Raw genomic sequence first — 13,807 nt, forward strand, 5'->3', positions numbered from 1 at the left:
TCTTTTGTGCTCATTTTGCATAGGATCTTTAGTATGAGGTATACTGGAAAGAGCATTAGGAAGCAGGAGACTTGGGTTATAGTCTCACTTCTATTACCAACTTACTATGTTAAGGTTTCTTCCTAGGTAAAATGAAGAGATTGGATTAAATGTTCCTAAAGTTCCTCCTAGTTCTAACATTCTCGGTCTACATGAGTCAGAAATCCAAAGGAAAAAAAAAAGGGTTTCATTATTCCATTGATTGCTCAGTTATTATGTATGTTGATGATATTATTTTGTATCAATAAATTAATATGTTTAGTCTAAAAGTAAATTCTCATATGAGCTTTTACTTTTAAATTTAATGAAAGCTTCAGGTTGTAAAATAATATAATTTAACTTCTGAGGCATTTGATGTTCTTAATAACATAGCTATTTCATTGTCACAAAACTAGTAAGTTTTTTTTTAAATGTAATTATCTGGTGAACTTTTGTAGGGGATCTCAAAAGCAAATAGACCTCCTTCAACAACAAGTAGAAGAAGCAATGGAGAAAGAAGAGGTAGCTCACCAGTATCTGACAAATTTTGTCATTTTGGCAAATGGTATAGCTCAAGAACGTGACAATCTGATACATTTGGTAAGTTTCCTCAAGATTACCTCAGGTAAAACCGCTTTTTATTGTGCGTGCTTAAGATTTTTAAGGATATTAATTCAAAATTAATATTATTTAAAGCTTTAAAAAAATCTTTATACCTCCAAGTGTCTCGAGTGCTTTACGTAATATTCACTTAAGTCTTTGTTGACTTGAATTTCAAAGTATAACAAGCTTCAAAATATTCTGTTTCAGACATGTTTTCCAATTAGATTTTGTTTTTAAATCAACTGTATTCATCATAAAAGGTATTTATTGGAAACAGTAAAAATTAAACCTTGGAAGAAGACTTAAGTCATACTTTGGAAGAGAAACAACTATTTTGTTCTACTTCTGAGAATTACTATTCATTCTAATCTGCCATATAAGAATTACGGTTGTAATCTTTTTTAACATGTATCTAAAACAGTTTGGTCATATTTTCCTTAGTCTAACAATGGGAACAATATAAAATGCAAAATAACTTTCAAATGTGTAGGTATCAGATTAATAGTTTAGCATTAGCATTTTCTTGTGTTCTGACAACTCAGAGCCCTGTTACTGTGAATTTCTTTGAATAAGAAGCAACTGTGGTTTGTATTGGTAACCGGGATTGTGAGACTGAATATTTAGTAAAAGTACCCACTTTTATCTCCAGCTGGAAGAAGGTGGTAGTGACAAGGAGAGTACTGAGAAGAAGTGAAAAATTTAGTTCAATGAGTTTAGACTATTCTAAACTATTCTAGATTCTCTTTTGGAATTTATGAGGCTTCTACTCTTCAGGTGTTTACATTCCTGGCTACCATATACAGAGTAAATAAATACCCAGGATTTTGTAGGAAAAGGACATTAACAAGTGTTGGGGAAGGATCAGAAAGGACCTTAGGAGATGACCCTTGAGCTACACCAGGAAGGGAGCTATGTCTTCCACGAGGTGGAGGTGAGAAGGACATGCATTCCAGGCATTTGGAAAGGGATGGAGGTGGGATGTGGAAAGTATGTTGGGTCATGATTGCAGGGGGCCAGTTTGTCTGGACAAATTGGACCTTTATCTAGTGTGGGAGACTTTAAATGCCCAAGGAGTTTATATTTTATACTAGAGGCACTAGGGAGCCACTGAAGTTTTTGGAAAGGTCTCTACTCAAGCACTGTTATAATGACTAGCTGCAGGGAGGAGGTGGCCTTTGGTTCTGGAAGACCATTCCAGCAGAATTCAGTTGTTGAAAAATTACACTAAGGGGCCAAAGTCAAGATGGCAGGTCAGAGGAAACATTTTTGCCTTAACTCTTTGAGCATACATCTTCCACAATAATCTAGAAGGTGTATCAGACCAAATTTTAATAGGAAAAGCCAAGAAAAAAAGTCACAGTGAGTCATTTTCCAGCCAAGGGTAACCTAGGAAGATAGAGAAGTCTGTGGACACTGGAGTAGGAGTTGGCCATGAGTGCACATAGTAGCGATGGGTACAGGGAACATTCAGAGCCTGGAGAGGGAAAGGGAGCCAAGACAGAGCACTAGGGCAGAAAGCCATGGAATAGAAAGAGATCCTGGGGGATCCAAGAACAAGGACTAGGAACAGGAACAAGTGCTATCTGGCAGCTCTGTAGCTCATTACCCAGTTCCAGGTCATAGAAACACACATAGAGAAGAGTGTCACAAGAGAACAGGGCCCTAGCTGAATACTGAGTAAGAAACAAGTTCCATATATAGTTCTGAGCCCAGGAATAGAGTAACAACCCAGTCTTAACCTTTAGTCCAGCCCATAACCCTGTAGTGGAATAACTCGGGCAGGGGACCAGGGCCATAGGAGGGCCAGCATGCTGTTCAGTCACTCTGAATCTGTAAAATCTCCTAACAAACTAACTGTGACTGAGTTAAGCAGCAATCACTGAAATTCAACGATATACAAGCCAACAGATCCAACTTACAGAGCTTAGACCAGGAGGGCAGTGAACAGACCTGTCCTCAGATCACATGGTCTTGGAAGCACTGAAAACTTACAGGCCCCCTGGCCTGAACTGTGAAAGGAACGGAAGGATGTAAAAGGACATAAGCCCAGGCCAGACATCTCCCCCCACCCTTCCCAGAAGAGTCCAACATTAACATAAAGTCCAAAGTCAAGGACTAAGCTGGAAGAATGAGCAAGCAAACAAACAGAAGGAACCTGACCATAAAGAGCTACCATGGTGACAGGGAAGCTCAAGACACAAACACAGAAAAAGGCAAGGACTGGAAAACATCTTCATGCAAAGCTTCAAAGGGGGCATGTATGGCAGCTAGGTGGCTCAGTGGATAGAGCGCTGGCCCTGGAGTCAGGAGGACCTGAGTTCAAATCTGGCCTCAGACACATAACACTTAGTAGCTGTGTGACCCTGGACAAGTCACTTAACACCAACTGCCTCACCAAAAAGCAAAAAGAAAAAGTAATTCTAAAACTTCAAAGAAAAGTGCAGAACAAGCCTAAGAAAAATTCCTAGAAGAGTTAAAGAGGGAGCTGAAAATTGTTTTGAAAACCAAATGAGAAGTATGGAAGAAAGTTATGAAAAGAGAATTAACAGCTTTGTGAAAGAGATACAAAACCTTACTAAGAAAATAATGCCTTGAAAAATTAAAATTGACCAAATGGAAGCCGGTGACTCCAAGAGACACCAGTGTTTCATTTTAAAACCTTTTGTGAGTTACTTTCTTTTCTGACTTATGAAAAAGATATTGATCATAAGATCTAATTAATCATTGGATTTGATAGGGCCAAAGCATCTTCAATCTTAGGATGAAAAAGGGAAATAGTGATTGTTCTGTTACATGTATGGCTACTTGAGCTGTTCCAATCCACTTTACAGTGTGATAAGTACAGGATATATATGAAAGTGTAAGAATTATAAGGAGATGACTATACACAGAGAAGGATGTCAAGCAGTCACAAAGACCATGCCAATTTTTAAATAACATCTCTTGAAAGGTAATATGGATTCTTTGTTTGCTATTAGAGACTAGTAGTAGAGGCTTTAACAGCTTGTCCTCTTTCACGGTATCCTTTGAGTATTTTGCTGGTTATATGCTTTCAAAGACATTGTTATGCATAAAAGGAAATTTTAAAAATTCACAATCAAATATTACAAATTTTTCTATGTCAAAACAAAGTATAAGGGGCAGCTAGGTGGCGCAGTGGATAGAGCACCGGCCCTAAAGTCAGGAGTACCTGAGTTCAAATATGGCCTCAGACCAAACACTTGACACTTACTAGCTGTGTGACCCCGGGCAAGTCACTTAACCCCAATTGCCTAAAAAACAAAAAAAACCCAAAGTATATTTTGGCAAAGGCCAGATAGAGAGAAGTTCATTCTTCATTCAGTCCAAAACTAGAAAACTACAGAACTTTTCTCTTGAAAACCATTATTTCAAGTTAGTATGGATTTAGCATGAGATTTGCATACTTCATTTCTCACCTGGCTGCTCTCCTGGACATCATAAGTTCAAGTTCAGAAACTCGTCCTTCTGCAAGATGAAATCAGCAGTGAAACTCATACCTCGTTAGCAACCCTGCCCTTGGGACCTCTCCCTCTCTCTCTGATTGGAGAGGGTGATGGATTCATGTCTGAAAGCTCCTTCCAGATCCTCCACCATTTAAGGAGGGCATGCAGGGCATTTATCTCATCATTCCCCACCTGGCTTCTCTCCCGAACTTTATCATCTCCAGAAACTTATCAACCTACAAAATGAAATCAGTTCTGTAACTCAGCCAACTTAGATCATTTCCCACCCCAACTGCAAGTTTCATCTTGCTCCATGCTGGGCCTGATAAAGAGATGCTTAAACAAATGTTTATTGACTTTCTTGACTTCAGAATTCTCTTAAAAACAGAGTCGGGGGGGAGGTTATAACATCATAGTCAACTGGAACAAATTGTCTGTACCTCACCACAGGTATCAGGTGCATGGATTATACTGCAGTAGCTGAATATAAATGTTTTATAATAATCAGGCTTGCTCATCGGATTCTCAGTATAATTCATGATGTTCCTTTGGATGATCTCTTGACTTTTAGAGATCTAATGAATGAAGTCAAGGATTGAAAATAGAAGTGAGGAACAACTGTGACTTACTGCACACTTAGATCCTTAGTGCTTCTGACTGACCCTATGATATACAGAGTATCCCAAAAGTCTTAGTACAGTTTTTTAATAGCTTAAATAGCTTTAAACTGCACTGAGACTTTTGGGCCACCCTATATAAAGTTGTATGTTTTCCCTTAGTCAAATCATGTGAAAATATATACTACTATTGTCTTGCCATCACTGATTAATACATAAATTTAAAAACTTTAGTTGGCCTACCAAAATAGATCCAGAATAAGTTAGCCTCTTTTTTCATTGGTATAAAAATGTGCTTTTCACAATTGAAACATTAAAACATGTACAATTTAATAAGGATGTGTTAACTCCTATACTTGGGTTCAGAAGATTAGTTGCAACAGTGTAGGATTAGAAGTGCATGAGTAGAAAACAGTAAAAGACTTGGGTGTTTTAGTGGACTGTAAGCTAAGTTAGTGTGATATGGCAGCCAAAAAAACCAAAGCAGTCTTAAGTAGTAGCATTAGTGACAGCACAGTGCCCAAAATAAGGGAAGTGACAACCCCCTCTACACTGCCTTGGATTGTGTTTGAGTACCATGTTCAGTTCTAGACACCATCTTTTAGGAAGGACTTTGACAAGTTCAAGTATATGTCGAGAAGGTGACTAAGATGGTGAGGGAACTAAAAATTCTGCCCTGTGAGGATTAATTGAAAGTCCTAGAAAGCTTTGGCTTGGAGAGGGAAGACTTTTAGTGTGGGACATCATAGCTACTTCTAGTATTTAAAGGACTGTCAGGTAGAAGGGGGATTACATTTGTTATGCTTGCCCCTACATGGCAGAACTAAAAGCACTGAGTAGCAATTGTAGAGCCTGATATAGGCCCAGTGCAGTGCTTCTTAAACTGTGGGTCATGATCCCATATGTGGTTGCAAAAATTTGGCAACAGTAAAATGTTTCTCAATGCTCAACAACCAAAAATTCAAAATCAGGCGCTGTGTGAATCCGAGGTATTTCTGGCAGTGTTTGCCTGTGCTGTGTTGCACAACCTCACTGCAGCCTCGGTCCTGAACACAAAGCATGCCCACTTTGTACTACACATGCCCTCAGGCCACACAACACAACCAACGCTGCCTAAATGCCAAAAGGGGTTTTGAGTGGGAAAAGTTTAAGAAGCCCTGGTATAAGGGGAAATTTCCTAAAAATTGGAGCTATCCAGGAAAACGGACTGCCCTACACCAAGATGGTCATACCCTTGATCTTGTTATCACTCACAAATTTCACTCACCACTTCCATGTTCATGAACTCTGAAATTCCCATATGTGACCACATACTGTCTTTCTACCTCTCCCTCTGCGTTGCAACTCTAAAGCTTCATCCTGCACACCGTGACTTACGTGACCTGCATGTTCCACCATCCCCTCAGCTCTTTCCTAGGCCATCACCCCTGCACTGGCTACACTCTTCTTTGTCCATCTTGACCACTTGGTGAACCACTTCAACTGTACACTGTCCTCTTCTCTTGAGTCTCTCGCCTTCTTATCACATGCTGATCTTGCTCTGCTGAGCTTCATTGTTGTATCACTCCTATGGTCTGTTGCCTTTGATCTTATGCACATGCTGCTGAAAAAAGGTGGAGAAAAATCACAAAAATGATGAGTGGTGGTGGCTGCTTAGCTTGAAATAAGCCTAGGAAGCTTAGGTGTAAGCTTCATTCTACTGCTAAAGCAAATTCAGCTAGGTGGTACAGTGGATAGAGCAACAGGCCCTAGAGTCAGGAGGACCTGAGTTCAAATGTGATCTCAGACACTTACTAGCTGTGTGACCCTGGGCAAGTCACTTAACCGTGATTACCTCCAATTAAAATTGCCTCCAGAAATAAAAAAAAGAGAGAGTAGCTACTGGTCCTCCTAATAGTCCTTAGAATGACATTATTCTGTACTGTTGCCAATAGAGTATTTCTGAAAGCCACTGTGAGTGGTGATCATGGGACCCCAGCCACAAGCTTGGGGCTACTCTAAGCCTGTTGTTGGGATAACATTACTAAACAGGCTGAGCATTCCTTGGGTCCTCCAGTTTTTGGCCTGGACACTCTAGGGCATCAAACTAACACAAGAATTTAGTAATAGGAGCAAGTATTTATTAAAAGCATAATACATCTATGCAATAGGAACATAGAGATTAATGTGGTAGGATAAGCTCAGAGGCCTTCTTACTGAAAATAGTCAGAATGGATTCCTTAGGTAACCTCCCCATGACATTTTCTCCTATTAATATTTGGACTGAAATTGTGGATTGTATTTGTCACCTATCACTTATATTGGATTAGGCTTCTACTACTTTTTAATTCACTTTCTATTCCTTTTTTAAAAGCCTTAAAATTATATGAACAGACCTTTCTTAAAGCTAAAAACTCATCTCTCAGAAAAAAGAAAAGAACCCACACATACATGTTGAGGTCAGTGATTGCTGCTGCCTCTCCAGTCACCTGCGTGTTCTCCACCCTCAGACCCTTCTGACCTAGCTTGCCTTTTTCCCCTCTGTCCCATGCTGTGGTCGCTGCTTTTAGATAACAGCAGCTGCCAGGCCAGGGAGCCTTTTGCTGCTGAACAGAATGGTGTAGGCCAGTGGTACCAAACAAATAGAAATGGATCCCTGCAAGCCACATAATGACTTAGAAAACCACAAATTAACATTTATCCATGTTGAATTTTTATTTATTTAGTTTTTGTTAAACATTTCCTAATTAAATTTTAGTCTGGTTCTGGCTGCATTTGGGAATTTTGTGGGCTATGAGTTTGAAACCTCTGGTATAGGATGTGCAACATACAAGTATGAAGTGAAAGTTGAAATTTTCATTAAAAAACAGGGTTAGGTTGGACCCTGATATGTTATTATGAAATTTGAAAAATTTTTACTTCTCTGTGGACACATATTACCTATTTTTCCTTAAGGGAGAATATGATACATTTTCTAGATGTCACATGTTATTGTGTTAATCCTTCTGAAGTATAAGATTCAGGAAATTGTAGTCTCCACTAAAGAAAAATAATGTAAATACTTAGATTAAGAAACAACCTAGAGATTGAAAGGATTTGATTTCTTATCCTAGGTCTGGCACATACTTGCTTCCATTATTAGTTCATCTGACTTCCCAGAATGTTAGAGCTGGAAGAGACCTTAGCTATAATGGAGATATAGGATCATAGTTTTAAAACTGGAAAAAACATTCAGAGACTGTCTAGTTAAACTCTTTCTTTCACAGCTAGGGAAACAGGCCCATAGAAATGAAATGACTTGCCTAATATCACACAACTAATATGGGGCAGAGCTGAGACTTAAACCCAGGTCCTCTGACTAAATTTAGCACTTTACATTTTATCATTTTTGTTTTATATTAATTTCTTTCTTTGGAATGTGGAATTGTCATTGCTGATCTATTTTATATGGAATATTGTAAGAATTTATAACTTTTTAAACATTCAAAGTGTTTAATTTAGGCTGAAAGAAAATAAACATTTTAAAATATAGTAATTTACTTTTTGTCTTGTGTTAATCATATTAACTCAGTTAAAATATATATCCTCAGATATTTATTAGTTTTGTTATTTCATTTGGAAGAAAGACATTGTAGCTCAAGGACAACTTAATATAATAAAACAAACTATTATGCAACAGGAAATTTTTTTTAGTGTTAATATGTTATTGTCTTTTTTTCTTTTTTTAAAATAATTTTTATTTTCCCCCCAATTACATATTAAAACAATTTTTTAACATTTAGTTTTCTTTCTAAGTTTTGAGTTCCAAATTCTATCCTTCTCTCCCTTCCCCTCCCTCAAGACAGTAAGCAATCAGATATAGGTTATACATTTTCAGTTATGTAAAACATTTCCATATTAGTCATTTTGTACAAAAAGACTTGAATAAAAGAAAAACAATGAAAGAAAGAAAGAGGGAAATAGCATGCTTCAGTCTGTATTCAGATAGTATCAGTTCTTTCTCTGGAGGTGGGTAGTATGCTTCATTATTAGTCCTTTGGGATTGTCTTGGATCATTGTGTTCCTGAGAATAGCTAAATCATTCACAGTTCTTCATCATACAATATTGTTGTTACTATGTATAACTTTCTTCTGGTTCTGCTCACTTCATTCTGCATCAGTTCATATAAGTCTTTACAAGTTTTTCTGAAATCATCCTGCTTGTCATTTCTTATAGTATGATAATATTCCATTACGATCATGTACCACAGCTTGTTTGGCCATTCCTTAATTGATGGGCATCCCTTTAATTTCCAATTCTTAGCCACCACGAAAAGAGCTGCTATAAATATTTTTGTACAAAGAGGCTCTTTTCCCTTTTTGTGGATGTTTTTGGAATATGGACCTAGCAGTGGTATTGCTGGATCAGAGGCTATACAGTTTTATGCCTTTGGACGTAATTCCAAATTGCTTTCCAGAATGGTTAGATCAGTTCACAACTACACCAACAGTGCATTAGTGTCCCAATTTTCCCATATCCCCTCCCACATCTATCATTTTCCTTTTTTTATTTTGTCATATTAGCCAATCTGATAGATATAAGGTGGGACGTCAGAGTTGTTTTAATTTGCGTTTCTCTAATTAATAACAGGAAACATTTAAAGTTAGTGACATTTTCTTGAATGATTTTTTCCATTTGATATTCTTAATGTACTTGTACTTCTAGAAGTTATTTAATTAATTCTTGAATAATATTGAAATACCATACAAATCTATACAACTTTAAGCTTAAACATCTGGCTTCTTAGTTGCAGACTCCTCCATTTTCCCTTGGCTTGTGTTGTCAATATCCTAGCTACAGCCAGTACTATGTATCTGAACATTGAGAAGAGAAGATGATGTGAATGTTAAAAAATGGTGGAATGGGACTATACTTATTATTCATCATACCAGTGATGCTTGTACCCAGTTGCAGAAGACTCTAAGAATCTCTTTTCTTTTTTCTTGTTTTTCGACAGGCTCAGTGCCTAGAAAATGAAAAGCAGGGAGTCCTCTACAAAATAATAGAAGGGAATATTCGCTTAGGAAAATTAGAAGAGAAGGTGAAGGTAAGCATCCTATTTAGGGAAACATAGATATTCCTTTTAAAAAACGGGATGAGGTGCTATTCTCGGGTGTAGTGTGGACTTTGTGTTTAAGAACATTATGCATTCACAGAATTACTACATTACTACATACTGAGACTCCTTTCCCTTCATCCAACTGACTACATTGCAAGTGATAACCCTCCTAGTCTTCCCCTGTTAACAGTGTTTTATGTTCCATTATCTCCGTTTCACTTCTATGAGGCTGATGTTCATGGTCTCTCCCTCTACCTCAATTGAATTTGTCTTAAAAAGTTGATTTGAGGACTGTTTTTCACACTAGGTATCTTTTGTGGTATTTATTCATCTCACGTCCCTGAAATGCTAGTTATAGCTTTGATGGAGTGGTACATGGTAGAGTCACACCAAGTAAAAGCAGAGTCACTTAGGTTCTCATTTTCCTAATTTTCGTAACTTACATACAAAACCTTTAAACTACTATGCCCTTGATGCTGTAAGAAAATGCTTGCAGTATCGTATTTTAATTTTCTCAACAATAAAACGAAATCTCTGGCTCTGGATTTATTTAGTTAAAAATACTTTTGCTCGGGTAAAGCTAACATCCTTACCCAATTGTTCCTTGAGGGAGCAACTTTCTTCCCTCTCAAGATGGAAATAACTAATAGAATTAGCTTATAGAATTTTGAACTGGAAAGAGACCTTGGAGTAGGTTGGGGAACCTGTGACCTAGAGGCCACATGTGGCCCTTTAGGTCCTCAAGTGTAGCCTTTTGACTGAATCCAAACTTCACAGAACAAATTCCCTTAATAAATCCCCACCTCTGCCTTAGAGATTAATCCACTTCCCTCATTTTTCAGAGGAAGAAATTGAAGGCACAAGAGGAAGAAGGGGTTTGCCAAAGGTCACACAGGTTTTTTGGTAATAAAGCCAACGCAAGAATTTGGGTCTCAGCATCAGTATTTTTTCCACTGTACTAGGCTGTCTTACATATCCAAGACCAACTTTCTAGATTTCTGTAGGAAACTATATTTAAATTCCAAGCAGTTCTTTACCAGTACGAGGTAGGAATGTTAAGAGTTTCTGGAGCACATGCTCCAGAATCATGTTCATTTTTAGGGACCTTCAAACTGACATATTTCTTAGTGTAAACTAGTTAACCAAAAGTTTATTCCAGTATATACCAAATTAATTATTTTGAACAACATGAAATTTACTATAGTATAAATGAAGAAAATTTATTTCAGGAACTGATACTATGTATGGATTTTGTGGGCAGTGAATTCTTGGCACATCAGAACAGTCTGGAAAAGACTATACAGTAGCCATATTTTTGTTTTGTTTTGTTTTTTGTTGTTTTTTTTTTTTGGTGAGGCAGTCAGGGTTAAGTGACTTGCCCAGGATCACAGAGCTAGTTAAGTGTCAAGCCTCTGAGACCAGATTTGAACTCAGGTCCTTCTGACTCCAATGCCAGAGCTCTATCCATTTCACCACCTAGCTGCCCTGATGGTTAGCTTTTATAAGCTTAATTCTAGTAGTTAATTTATTTCAAAATTTGATCCTGATATAAAAAAGTTTTATTATAATTCTGTAAAAGATATTTAGAATTGATGTTATTTTCCAAGTGAATATATTTTCAATTTAAAATACTAAAAAAATTCATCCTTTTACTGAAGGCTTATAAAAATGTAGCCAACCAGTTGTTTTTTAATAGTTATCTTGTTGATGTTGTAACTTACATTTGTTGAAGACAAATATATTGCTGCATTAAGAAGACAGCTCAGAGTTTTGGTTTTGCTTGATGCATTTTAGAACTAATTTCACAACCTTCACTTTGTCTCCTTGTAAGAGAAGTAACCTTTTAACATAATGTGCCCTTGAAACACTGGAATAAACATCAAAGAAAATGAGATGGGGCAGAAAACTGTGCTAAGCACTTTCATAAATATTATCTCATGATCCTCACAACAACCCTGCAAAGTAAGTACTATTATTACCCCCATTTTATAGATGAAGAAACCTAGGCAAACAGAAGTTAAAGCACTGGCCAAAGATCATATAGCTAGTAAATGTCTGAGGTCCAATTTGAGCTCAGGTCTTCTGGATTACAGGCTCAGCACTCCATCCACTACACCACCAACTGCTTAAAAAAAAAAAAGCAAAGCCCACTGTGGGTGAGCTTCTTATAACTGGTGTAGCCTGCCTGTTTGTCTGCCTCTCTTTCTCTGCTGCTCAGAGCAGGGGGATTTGGCTGCAGGTAGAATTGAGAAATCAGGGGAGTGGTGGTGCCCAGTGGTGCAGCTTCTAGCTAGTGCTGTCTGCTGAATTTCCATGTGCTCTTTGATTAGTTGGGTCAAGAAGTGATCAGAGGTGCCTGCCTTCAGCTGGTCAGCAAAGGCAGAGATGAGAGAGCACTGACTTCATGTGATCTATTTAACATAATCCTGACTTCAAAGCTTCTGTGGCTTTACCTAAATTGCCCTTTACTGCTTTTTACTTTTATTTCTCCATTGATTTTTCATCCCAATTCTCTATGTTAGGATTCCCTCACCCTAACTCTCATATTTCCTTATGAGAGTATTACTTCTTAATATCCCATAGCTCTCTACTGATTTTTAAAAAAATTTTGTCCCTTTAGAATAAAGTATATACTTATGTAGCCTTATTTCCAGCCATAGACCTCATCCTGCCAAATGTCAATCATCCATGCAAGTGAATTTGCTTTCTTGACTTAAGATTCTCTAGTTTATCTTGTCTGTTATCTATATTTCGTGCTTTTGTTTATAAACATATGAGGTCATTATTGCTGCCTCTCTTTGACAGGCTTCTGTGAATTACTGATGAGTCTTTCTGTGTTTTACCTGTTACTCCTATGGTATCTGAATTGGAAACCATTAAGGAAGTTTTCTCTTCCCTCCCTTTCCAGTGTAAAACCCTCTTTATCAAATCCAAAAGACTCCTGAAAAATATTTTTATCATCCTTCATTGGATATCTTGGCCAAGGGATGGGGTGGGGCATACCTATGTCCTTGTCTTATAAATTAAATTATGTACTCTGGGAGAAAGTAACATGACCAACTCTTTGGACCATTCCATTTGCCTGAGGAGTAGTAGTTGTCATTATCCCTGAAACTTAGAATTCCTGATGACTGCAGGAGTCCCCATTAGTGAACATCATAACTCTTTTCTGTCTGATAAAACAAACCTCAATAAACTTAAAATCTCTTATTAGAATCTGGGTCTTTTCTACAAATGCATTGTTCTTGAAAAGCAATGTTTAAAAGCTATGCATGCCTCATATTGTCACCCCTAAAAGAATTTTCCTGAAATGCAGTGGACAGTTCTCTTAGAGTGATGCCTAACAGATTATGTCATATACCTTTGAAAAAGTTGTGATTTATGTAGTTTGTAATCTAACATATACCTCTTGGGATGGATTTAGGGTAAATCCAAATTTAAAACAAATTAAAAAAAAAATCCTCGAAGATAAAGTCAGTATTTGGTTAAAAAAAAAAGGGAAAGTATAGCCAAAATATTACTCACTTAAATTTTCTTTAAAGCCATAGGTTGCAGAATTGCCCTATTTTATTTATTAGAAAATCCTGATTTGGGGGCAGCTGGGTGGTGCAGTAAATAGAGCTCTGGCAGTACCACATCACACCCATCAGAATGGCCAACATGACAAAACAGGAAAATGATAAATGTTGGAGAAGATGTGGGGAAATTGGAACACTAATGCATTGCTGGTGGAGTTGTGAAATGATCCAACCATTTTGGAGAGCAATTTGGAAGCATGCCCAAAGGGCTATAAAAATGTGCATTACTCTCTGACCCAGCAATAGCACTTCTAGGGCTATATCCCAAAGAGATCACACAAATGGGAGAAGGATATACACGTACAAAAATATTCATAGCAGCTCTTTTTGTGGTGGCAAAGAATTGGAATTTGAGAGGATGCCCATCAAGTGGGGAATGGCTGAGCAAGTTGTGGTATATGAATGTGATGGAATACTGTTGTGCTATAAGAAATGATGAACAGGCTAAC

General features: G+C 37.5%; 1 protein-coding gene across 3 annotated transcripts in view; it reads left to right on the forward strand.

Moving 5' to 3' along the window:
* The window catches only part of LOC114046897 (centrosomal protein of 89 kDa-like), a 160,838-nt gene that overhangs the window by 98,087 nt on the left and 48,944 nt on the right, over nucleotides 1-13,807 (forward strand). For 2 of the 3 annotated variants that reach the window (XM_027867510.1, XM_027867511.1), the window contains exons 16-17: nucleotides 477-618; nucleotides 9,679-9,768. In XM_027867510.1, coding sequence (XP_027723311.1) covers nucleotides 477-618; nucleotides 9,679-9,768 — 232 coding nt within the window. Of the gene's footprint in view, nucleotides 1-476; nucleotides 619-9,678; nucleotides 9,769-10,622; nucleotides 10,960-13,807 lie in introns of those variants that run through there. The other variant, XM_027867512.1, reaches the window with a different exon arrangement.

This window comes from Vombatus ursinus, unplaced genomic scaffold (assembly GCF_900497805.2).
Source record: "Vombatus ursinus unplaced genomic scaffold, bare-nosed wombat genome assembly UNPS02014786.1, whole genome shotgun sequence".
In the NCBI taxonomy this organism is placed as follows: domain Eukaryota; kingdom Metazoa; phylum Chordata; class Mammalia; order Diprotodontia; family Vombatidae; genus Vombatus; species Vombatus ursinus.